This window comes from Oryzias latipes, chromosome 6 (genome assembly GCF_002234675.1).
Source record: "Oryzias latipes chromosome 6, ASM223467v1".
NCBI lineage: Eukaryota > Metazoa > Chordata > Actinopteri > Beloniformes > Adrianichthyidae > Oryzias > Oryzias latipes.
Genome location: NC_019864.2, coordinates 28,225,338 through 28,236,591, shown reverse-complemented (window position 1 = coordinate 28,236,591; position 11,254 = coordinate 28,225,338). Strand labels below are relative to the sequence as shown.

The 11,254-nt window shown below is 40.8% G+C and overlaps 2 protein-coding genes across 4 annotated transcripts; one reads left to right on the top strand and one right to left on the bottom strand.

Moving 5' to 3' along the window:
• Nucleotides 1-669: 669 nt before the first annotated feature.
• On the top strand, nucleotides 670-6,438 carry LOC101174663 (probable fructose-2,6-bisphosphatase TIGAR A). Of its 3 annotated transcripts, none has more exons than XM_020704252.2 (7): nucleotides 670-931; nucleotides 1,786-1,823; nucleotides 1,900-2,021; nucleotides 2,161-2,238; nucleotides 2,321-2,431; nucleotides 5,716-5,906; nucleotides 5,991-6,438. In XM_020704252.2, the coding sequence occupies exons 1-7, from the start codon at nucleotides 861-863 to the stop codon at nucleotides 6,109-6,111; spliced, it is 732 nt and encodes a 243-aa protein (XP_020559911.1). In that variant the 5' UTR covers nucleotides 670-860; the 3' UTR covers nucleotides 6,112-6,438. The 3 variants fall into 3 exon arrangements, with proteins under 3 accessions (XP_020559911.1, XP_004069886.1, XP_020559912.1); XM_020704253.2 differs by lacking the exon at nucleotides 5,991-6,438 and adding an exon at nucleotides 3,765-3,817 and having other exon boundaries at nucleotides 678-931; nucleotides 5,716-5,777; XM_004069838.4 differs by having other exon boundaries at nucleotides 5,716-6,438.
• A 1,442-nt stretch (nucleotides 6,439-7,880) lies between these two features.
• On the bottom strand, nucleotides 7,881-10,973 carry LOC101158272. Its single transcript, XM_004070180.2, has 3 exons — nucleotides 9,495-10,973; nucleotides 9,126-9,229; nucleotides 7,881-9,038 (listed from the first exon to the last, which is right to left on the bottom strand). The coding sequence occupies exons 1-3, from the start codon at nucleotides 9,700-9,702 to the stop codon at nucleotides 8,652-8,654; spliced, it is 699 nt and encodes a 232-aa protein (XP_004070228.1). The 5' UTR covers nucleotides 9,703-10,973; the 3' UTR covers nucleotides 7,881-8,651.
• Between the last annotated feature and the right edge of the window lie 281 nt (nucleotides 10,974-11,254).

Sequence of the window (11,254 nt, the reverse complement as noted above, 5' to 3'; positions counted from 1 at the left end):
AGATTCGACCATATAAAAAAACATTTTCAAATGTTTTACAAACATATGGTGGGTTTTAGCCAAATTAGGATACTTGACAAGTAAAAGTAACACCAACAGGAATCTTTGCAGACGTAATAGAAATAAGAACTTCAAAGAAAATGCAGAGAGGCAATAAAACCTTGAAGAACTGTTTCTTAGAAAGACTGATAGTGGCCATATGCAACAACCATTTCCGGTATCTTTGAACTGTGTGATGAGATTGTAACGCCAAGCCTTTTTACAGATAAGAGGGTTGTGCAATCAGTTTATTTCCTCAAAACACACGTAATAGCTGTGCAATATTTTAATGTTCTGAAAAAATGTTAAAACCTTTATCAAGCTGTGCATCATTCAAACTAAAAGCTTCAGAAAAACGTATTTAAACAGAAATCAAATTAGTTTTTAGCCTTGGAGAACCCAAAGCAGTTTTCTTCTGGGTCAAGTTTTGCAGATGGCCTTTTTTATTTATAAATTCTATTTTAATATTATTATTTTTTATGGTTTGTTTATTTATTGCTTAATTTCACCCCTATTGTGTAATTCATTTGTATTTTATATATTATTTAGCTGCTGTTAATTTTACAACCTAAAAAAAAAAAAAAAAAAAAAAATAATAATAATAATAATAATAATAATAATAATAATAATTTTTTCAACATTAGGAACCCAGACGGAAGTTGTTCTCGGGTTCTCCAGAATTAAAGCTCCTATCATTGAGTTTGGGTCAAGTTTTTTCTGGTTCTCTTCTGTTCTTCCACACCGGTTGACAGTTGGACCGGATTACAAAACCAGATTTCTGGCAGCTCCTCCGCCACTTTGTGGATGGAAAGGTTCTGCTAATGTGCGGCCCAGCAGTCCGGAACCTCCACAGCATGAAGACGCTAACGTTTGGACTAACTCTGGTTCGACAGTAGGTCCATTTTATGGCTTTTTGACAAAAGTTTAGCGCCACATAACGTCTTAAACTTCATGACTTTTTGTCGAAAGTGCACACTGAGTAAATTACGTTTAAAACTCTTGAAATAATCTCGTACTTCATGATTCGTGGTTTGTGTTTTTTTAAGGAGCTTTTATTTTTTTTTACATTTGTTTTTATGTAGCCTAGCTTAAGTTAGCCGCGTGCAACGTTGGTATACATGACAGGTGGTTTTAGCCGGCGAATGTAGTTTAATCATCAATTTGTGGAGGACAGTGGGGTAAAACGGAGCATTATGACGGAAAAAATCATCTTAAACAGTTTAACCCCCCAGATAAATCCAAAACGTAACTTTGAGGTTATTTTTTATATAAATTTCATGCGTTTGCCCTGCAGTTTCACACATTAACCACAAGAGGGCACAATTCCATAATATGTAAATAAGGAAAGATTTTAAGGGCAACACTTAAAAACCGCTTTTAGCTTCAGTTTACTGCAGGACAAATTACAAATATCATCTGAGAAACACAGAATTTTTATTTTATAGTCACCAGGTGGCACAATAATAACGTAAAAGTAAACCCAAACAATTAAATTAAAATGAATGTCACACATTTAAAGAGGTTTACAGACATGTAAACTGAGTAAGGAATGATTAGTACATTTAAAAAAAATAGTTTTCTGAAATGTTCCAGGATTTTTTTTTTTCAACCAGTTTGGTTATTTGTTCCAAAACAAACTCAAGGGTGCAGGAATCCTCTGACAGGGAGAATCTGTCAGAATATGACTTTAAAATCATTATAATCAGATCTGCATTTTCTCAATGATAAATAATTCCTTTTCTGCAGTGGCGAAACACAGTGCAACAAAGAGGGCCGTTTACAAGGTAAGAGTATGATTCCAAAGACAACAAAATTCATCTTGTGGGGATCAGTGTTGATCTAGGTCCCGTCTCCATGCAGGTCAGGCCATAGATTCTCCTCTATCTGAAACTGGGCTGCAGCAGGCCGAAGCTGCAGGACGTTACCTACGGGAGGTCAAGTTCAGCCACGCGTTTGCCAGTGATATGCTGCGCGCCAAGCAGGTAGGCACAAACATCAAACAAAAGCAGCTGGTGTGCGTTCATATTTTTAGGTGAAACTTCTTCAAAAACAGACGTGACCAAGTTTTTCAGGGGTTGTCCAGTTGTAAACCGAACCTGTCCCCTTTCTTTTTGTTTTTAGACGGCTGAAACGATTCTGCAGCACAACAGCAGCAGCTCCGGTCTACAACTCGCCGTAGACTCTTTACTCAAAGAAAAGGTGAGCCCTGTTTTTGCAATTTGCAATTTGTCACCTTTTTTTACTTGAAAGCCGGATGGAGTCGCTTGTTGGACTTTTCCAGAACTTTGGAATTGCTGAAGGAGGACGCGTTCAGGAATTCAAAGACATGGCCAGAGCGGCGGGTAAGTCCTTCATGGACTTCACCCCCCCACAAGGGGAGACTCAGGAGCAGGTAGGACCACAGATGGCGACGTCCCGTCCTCTGCTTGCCGTCCTAGTTTTCCCTAAATGCATGTGAGCTCAGCCCACGCATCCGTACGTTTGTCTACCGCCTCTGCACGAAGCCGGTTCCACGCATGAAGCAGAGCGAGGTGATCTCCACCTAGTTTAGAAAGAACCAGATGGAAGTGAAGGGCAAAACGCAACATGTGAGCTGTGGTGAGTCACCGAAAACTGATACAAAAAAAAGAGATTCTGGAGGAGCTTGTGTAGCTGCTGCCTCACAGGATCCTTGAAACGATGAAGAAAGCGTTATTGGAGTACAACATCACCTCTTCTCTAACGTCAAGCTTCATGCTGCATTTTGTTTTGCTGCCTCAGCACAGACGGAGAACAAGAACTACCACAAAATGGAGCAAAAAAGCAAATACCAGAGGCTTTGATGGAAGCTTTAACGTTATGCAAACGACCAAACTGAAGACATCTCATTTTGGGGATATTTTAGCATCTCTAAAATAAAGTTCTCCTTTTTTTATTAGTATTCATTCACTTTCTATACATTTATCTGACAGATTTAGTCCAGATGTTTTGTTTTTAACCCACCACAATCCAGATCCATTTTTTCTAAAAAATAAATTCATGTGTATTTTACCACAAACCAAATGGGTGCTTAATGGTTACAATTATTCTCAAGTACACCAAAGACATAGCTATTTTTATGACATTTCCGTAAAAAACAATTATTTAAAAGTTTGTATCTTCAATACCTGGAAACATATTTTTTCCTAGAATATTTGTTTTCCTGGATGCTCAGATTTATTTTGTCTTAAAGATTTAGATTCGTCTCATCCGACCCATGTCATGCACATTTCCTGCCACTAGGTGGCAGAAAACATTGTTTATTTCAGTGACTTACTTTAGCCAGGTTGTGATCTTTATCCCGCACCGTTTCTACATTCCCCCCTGATTGTATTTCTTAATTATCTGCAGATCATTTGAAGCGAAAGCTTAAAGTACTTTTTCTCCGTCCTGATTAAGAAGCGCAGGCACAGCTATGTGTTTAAAACAAAGTCACAAAAGCTGCACGATCACTCTTCAGCCGTAAGATTCTGGCTTGACCAGGACCTCTACTACAGCTCCGTTCGTAGCCAGCACACGGTGATGCAGATGTGCAAAGATGGGTCAGACGTAAGCGCACAGCTCCCCGGTTGTTTCCTGTCAGGCACCTGCTGTTGTGAACAAATTAGAGATATGTGCGTAACAATGATGTACACTTCAAATGGTAAATGTCCTGCTGGGTTTTGTTGCTTTAAATATAGTAACCTATGACTTCTCCCTTCACACAGCGTGAGGTCAGAGCAGAGAAAACAGACAGCAGGACAGAACAGGTTGGCTTCAGGTAAATGAGTGCAATCCGCAGTTTTGATAAATTGAGTCCTACTAGGTAAAGAGAGAAAAGTTTTACCATTTAGACCAAAAAAACATGAAGCGTTTGTGACTCAAAAGAAGCTGCTAAAGTGAACAAACAAGCTTCTACTGAAGAGGTTTTGCTCCTATAATGACAGTAAATCTTAGCTTTATTACAACATTTTTAAACTTGAAGCCAAAGCCCTGACATGTACAACCAAGTATTGGGGTCACCATAAAAATATGAGAATAACGTTTGGAAATTATGATTTTTGAAAAGTAAACATTTTACAAGAAAAGTCATACAATTGTTTTTGGTGTTTTTTAAATCTACATTTTATGAGAATAAAGTCATTTTTTTAAAAGTCAACAATTTATGAGTATAAAGTTGTACAATTATTTAAAAAGTTAACATTTTATGAGTAAAATGGACAATTTATGATATAAAAAGTTGTCATTTTAATAGGACAGATTCTTGCTTTTTATAAATAAAAATTGTACATATACAAAAAAAAATAAAAGTAGATTCATTGAGATTTTTGAGCTGTGTTTACCCAATATTTCTGTCTGCTGCATAAATTAATGTTAAATGTAAAATTTATTTTTGAAAAAGCAGGGCTTTTATCTCCTAAAATCAAAACTTTGGAAGCATAAATCTATGACTTAATTCTTTTAAATATATGACTTTATTCTTGAACATTTCTCATACTTTTACAGTTTTATTCTCACATATACAAGTTTGTTTTTCTTTTAGTATGGTTGTAGAACTGAAACAAAAACCCTTTTTCTACATTTCTTAACAACACTTTTATTTTGTACAAATTATGTACAAAAAACTGAATCCACAGGATCACATTACAAACTAGTTTCCAGATTTGTGTTTTATTTTTTTTATCAAACAGTGGAGAGTCTACAGTCCACAGCCAAGTTTTAATCTGTTAAAAATGATGACAATTAAAGACAAGTAAAACTCTACATTTTCTCTAGAAAGGAAGCAGACAGAAGTAAAACTGCACAAAAAACTGATTCAGTTGAAAATATTACCTGCTGACCTTTAACAAACACCCATCTTAACTCTGGATGTAAAAACTCGTGCAAAAACATTTGTATTTTCTAAGTAACCCTTGTGCTATCCTAGGCACTTTAACATTGGGAGTTGGGTCATCTAGACCCACTAGACCGTGCTCTGAACCTTTGTTCTTCAATGATTTGTGATCTTCACTGGTGTCCATGGATTACATGAAATCTTTCCACCTTTATCCACCTTTGTCATGGTAGGGAGACCATGTCAAAGTAAGGGTGGGGTCATCTAAGATAACCCACACTTCTGAGTAAACCCTGATTTCTGCCACTAGGTGGCAGAAATGTTCATTGGAAACAGGTTTTTAGGAGGATGCGAGCTGTAAGTTTGCCTCCTTGTGGATGTTTGTCTTTTTCCTCTGCAGAGCTGCCCGTAGGGGAATCAGACAAAGGACAACGTCCTCCGCTGTCAGACTCCTGCAGCCGTTGCTTCCACTAAAAAGTCCCTCCGCAGCTTTGTGGTGTTTGTGTCGAAGGCTGTTTGGGAGGACACTTTGTGAGGAGATTTTCCATTTTTTAAGACTCCATCCATAAGATTCTGGCTTGGACAAATTCTGCCGCAGCTCGGTACGCGAGCAGCGCCTGGTGATGCAGATGTGCAAGGATGGGTTAGACGTAAGCGCACAGCTCCCCGTCAGGGACCTCCTGCCTGCTTTATGTGCGTAACAGCGATGCATGATTTCACGGTAAAGGCCGTGCTGCGCGTTGCTGCTTTGAAAACCACAACCTGTGACTTTTATCCTCACACAGCGTGAGGCCGCCGCAAAGACGCTGGACCGCTGGTCATGACAGGTCTGTGTTCTGTTCAAGGTGAAGGAGCGGGTCAAAAGGTTCCTGGAGAAAATGCTCCAGCAGATCGGAGCTGAACGCTGGAACCGCGGAGAGCCGGACAACACCTCCACACCTGCGTCACCGGAGGCGGCTCCCATTGAGGGGAGGGCCGGTGACGGGGTCGGGGACGCGGCAGGCCACGCTTTGGTCGTCACCCACGGAGTGTACATGTATGTGGCGGTGCGCTACTTTGTGGAGGAGTTGCAGTGCAGCTTACCGCAGGGCAGTGAAAGGGCGCATCTGTTTTCCCTAAGTCCCAACACTGGGATGTGCAGGTTCACAGTGAGCACGACGAAAGAGGGCGACCGGTTCGTTCTGACCCGGATCTGCTGCGTGTTCCTCCACAGGCAGGATCATGTCAAAGATCTGCACTGAAAGCCACGTTTCTTCATGCTCCACAGTCTCTGAGCTGAAGAAACAGCTCGGTCACTCCTTTTTGGTTTTGTAGTCTGGAGAGTGTGAAGGTGAGTGAAGATCGCTGCCTGCTCAGCACCTCCAAAAATATGGAAAAAGAGTTCAACTCACGTCAAATATATTTTAAAAAAATCTCATTTAAATGCAAAACAGGAATCCAATGGAGAACTGTATGCCACATGCGGTCTTTTTGCTCTGAAAGAATACTTATATTTATTCAAAGTGATATTTTAACAGTTTTTTTTATCATGGAGGACATGTATAAAAATAATTCAGCTCAAAATTACATTTCTGAGTATTTCTTTAGTAAAATTGTGAATCAGGAGCAGAGGAAAAATGCTGTTTGTGACGTAAGAAATACGTGGGGGGGGGGTCACAAGCTCCGCTCCATTCCGACGCATCCACTGCCTGACGACCAGATCCCAGTATGACTTTGTTTTCCTTGTCTGAGCTGGAATCGGGATCAAAGCTCTGCTATTAGTCGCTGTTTTTGCTGCTCTGGTAATGTTAGGTTGGGGTTTGAGCGGCTGTAAGATAGCAGGAGAGTGTAAACGGACAGCTTTTAGCAACAGGACGGAGAAGGTGGGGACGGGGTTGCTCCACGCCAATGGTCCCACCCACAAGTTGGAGGTTTCATTTGATTTGATTTGAAATAGTTTATTTCAAGCAATCAAATAGGAATAATACACAAAACAAAAACAATACAATCATCAGTTTTACATTCATACAATAACTAATCAAACTTAGGATAATTAGATAATTAGAGGTGAATTTCTAGTGAATCCCTGCTGCTCTGCAGAAACTATGTCCTAAAAAAAAGGACACCGGTTTTTAGATTTTGGCTAAGAACACCATAATCCTGATTAAAGGCCACTAGGAACTCTCTGAAAACAGATCTACAGATGATCGGAGCGACTCTTTGAGTTTAGTACGTTAAGGCTGCACGGTGGCGTCGGGGTTGGCGTCTTTGCCTCACAGCATGCGTGTGTTTTCTATTCAGGCCGAAAACATGCTTCAGGTTATTGGTAATTCTAAATTGCCCCTAGGTGGGCAGATGACTGTGTGTGAACCCCGCCTTCGCCTAGCCGTCGCTGGGTTGACGGCAGCAACCTTGTGACCCTAAAAAGGGGATTCATCGAGTTTTAAAGATGGATGGATGGATATTAAAAGGTAACTTTTCTGTGACTTTTTCTTTAATAGAACAAAGCTCACAAACGTTATTGATTTAGTGGTAAAAAGGCGATCCATCCCTGCTGTTGAGATACTTGCATGCAGCCGGTAACTGGGGGGGGGGGGCACATTGTTTCTTCTTCAAACTTCCACTGGCGCAGCAGGGGAATGTCCTCATCACACCGTCTCCGTCCGTCTGGCTGATCATTACTATAGGCGGGGGCGGATTTGTGCCCCAAAGAGTGTTTTTTTTTTCTATATTTAGCCCCCATGTTTACGCAGGAACACCGACGGAACCACAAGACTGCTTAGCTTTAGGAAATCAGTGACTTTGCCATTGTTGTCCATTCACACTTGGGTCAACATGAGCTAACGAAGATCATCTTTTTCGGAGCCTCACTCCTCAAAATAATTGACTGCAGATTAGCGCCGTTTCCCAACAGTCATAAAGATAAATGATAATATACATGATTTGGAGCCAATCTAAGTAGGGCTAATATTTGCCAGTTACATAATCAGTTTGTTGTGTGCACGATAAGCAAAAAGGGTTGTGTGACCTGTCGAGGAAAAGCAAACTCTTTTATTTGACTAAATCTGAGCATAAACGTAGAGGGACGCACATTCTTCATGTCATCCGTCATCTTTTAGCACAGCTTTAAGTACAAGTGACAAAAGTGAGCAACAGAAGTTGTTGTTTGACTGTCTGCACAATAAAAGAAAAGTACAAATACAGAAAATCTGCCAATGGGGTCAGAAAAAACAAACAGAAAATCCATGAAATAGTCATTTCTTTTTTTTCATGTCAGAAACAATACATTGTGAAGTATATAAATAAAACACCAAGCTAGAGTCACGTTTACACATTTCAATAAATAAATAAATTTCATTGCTGTGACTTTTGGTGTCCAGCACCTGATCTTTTTCCTTTTTTTTTTTTTTAAAACATGAAATTGACGTTCATTCATAGACAAAGACCGGGAATTACGCCTCGATTGGCCTATTTTATTTATGCAAAACAAACATGGCCTCATCTGCTTTCTGGATTAAAATTTAACAGATAAAGTAGGTTGAAGGACAGCAGGAGGCTGGATCAAACTTACGTCAGATGTTGCCAGATTTATCAGAGGTCTGTTCTTCAAACAGAACGAGGCGCTGTGATGTAACCAGGTTTACCGGGACATCAGGTAGTTTTGACACCAGTGAAGCTTCGTGTCGTGAACGCCAACACATTTGACGCCTTGTAACGATGGAATAAAAAAGTGTGAGTCTGTTATGCACAGAAACGTCAGGGGAGGATCCGCTCCCCCAGTGGGACCGGTTCCCCTCAAGTCTCAGTTTTGCTCCGCGCGGCCTACAATGTTGGTCTTGACGGGGCTTCCCGAGCCGTTGGGCCTCAGCACCCGCAGCGGGTCGTCGCAGGACGCGATGGTTTCCTTGGACACGGCTCCAGCCTGGTCCTGCTCCGGCTGGCTCTTATCTCCATCTTTGGCAGGAAGCGACGGATGCGTTTCTGACATGAGCGGGTCAGAGGGGTTCACCTCCTTACTCCTTCTGTGCCTCTTCGCCCTCTCCAGCAGGACGGAGGAGACTTCTGGGGGCTCGTCTCCTCCCCCCGGTTTGAGCAGCTGCTTCCCACTTGTTGAGGAAAACACATGGCGCCGCTTTGCCAGATTTAACCTGAAGCGCTGGAGAAAACAGTCCGGTCTGTCCTTCTGTCTCTGTTGACCAGAGTAAACAGAAGAATGTTGGAAACATGCAGCGTCAATTTAAAATAAATAACAATAACTGTGGTTAAAGTCACTCACAGACTTGATCAGCTGTCCCTTTGAGTTGGAGCAGAGAAACTGTTTCGTCCTCAAGTCAAATATTGACACAAAGTTGCTTGTAGCTGTTCTCACTGGAACAACAACTGTGGAAAAAAGTTTGAATGGACCAGTTTGCATGTTTATTTGCTGGCCAAAAAAGTCACAACATGCAGAAATTTGCTTGAGATCAATTAACTCCTGAACAATTACAGAATAATGAGGCTGGTGTGCTTTTATTCAAAGTTTAGATCTTAGTATGAGAGAAGTTAACCGAACTAAACGGCTTTAAACAACTAAAAATATATGAAAATTGTGACTTATTGACATATTTTAGTCAGAAAACAGATGTGTGCATGCAGACAGACTCACCCAGAAGGCCTCTGTAACTGCCTTTTTTCACTGCTGCATTCAGCCCCCAGTTCAAACTTTTTCTTCCCGTGGTGGAACTCGAGCGTGTCCCCGTTTTGTTGCTGCCCGTCACGTGCTGCCGCTGCTGCAGCTGAAAGATCGCCCTGCAGTCTGCTTCTGCAGAAATGTGTGCGGCAATCAGGATCAATGAAACAAAGACCGGTCGCATGTTCAGCGCGGATGAATGGCTCTCCAGAAGCGCAAACGTTGGGGATGATGTGTGAGCAGCTACTGGAGGAGGAGAAAGTCCAACAGCCCTATTTAAACGGAGGGTCAATAAACCAGCTAACTCATTTACCCAAATGACTAGAGGCTTCCCCGCCTTTTTGTCTTTTAAGAGCTGGCCGTGTTAAATTAATAAAAACAAATTAAAGTGCAAAAAGAGTTGTTTTTATCCTAGCAAGATAAACTAACGCTACAGATGGACCTTTTTATGATGTAATGCAGACACTAAACCTATAGAACCAGAAGACAAAACAGAGAAGCAATAATGACAAAATAGCAAATGAACTGAACCCTAAATTCCAAATTTTCATCCCAATTTTAAGTAAAAAATTATTACATGTGGAAGACAACTTAAAAAACAGGATGATTTTGCTAAACGATGCAAAAAGATTGTGTTTGCAGGAACGTTCATAATCGTCTGGCATAAAGCTGTGGTGCAGCTGAGACACAAACTGCTGATGCGTAATGACACTTCAGGATTACATGTCATGGTGTGAGCAGTCATTTCCCAGGAGAATGATTTATAGCTCGCTTATTAATTAACTATACTCACTTCCGCTGCTCTTACAGAATGCACATCCTGTATTATTTTGCTGAACAGCTTGCCCTCATTTAAATTGGCGTCTGACTTCACAATTTCTAACCACCAAGTTGGTTGTGACAAACTTCCAATGGAAAGATCTTTTCATCGGGTTTGTATTTTTCTGAAAGTAAACTTTAGAGAGCTGCAGCTTTCAGGACTTGGTGCTGCATGGATGTGCTCGCTTCTATTCAGCTTTAATTTGAAATGATAAAAGACGTCTTCTCAGTTGTTGCACTGGAAAAAAAATTCTTCTGCTTAGAGATTAGACTTAAACATCTGCCATTTATTTCCTAGCTTGAACTTATAGTAAAGTGAATGATGCAGAGGAAACCCGAGGCCCTGGGGCCACATGTGGGGCTCTTTGACCACTCCAACGTGGCTCTCTGTTGGAGAAAAAAAGAAAAGAAAATGTTTTTAATTTTAAAAAGTAACGTAGTCTTTAGATCAGTGTTTTTCAACCTTTTTTGAGCAACGGCACACTTTAACCTTGTCAGAATTCCCGCGGCACACCAGCATCCAAAAATTAAAAAAGAAAAAAAGGAGAAACTCATAGTCTGCATATATCTACAGCCCCTCTGCAATCTCACATGCGTTTTTGTGATAATTGTTGCAGAAAAAGCTGGAAGCTGCAGCCGTTTTTCCTAAAAGATGTAATAAAAGTAAGTTAGAAGATTTAAAAACTGTTTGTGTGTTTGTTGTTGTTTCAAGACGTTTAACAAGAAAGACTCCTTGTGCGCGGAGACACTGTCACTTTAACCCAATGCATCATGGGAGATGTAGTGCAAACAGCCGCCGAACGCAAACAGACTCACGTCTCTGAGCTTCATTCTTTTGTTCACTTGTTCCACGGTCTGATACCGGATTCTGTGGAAAGCTACACCGCTAAAGACGAGCTTTAGCTGGTATTTTTGTT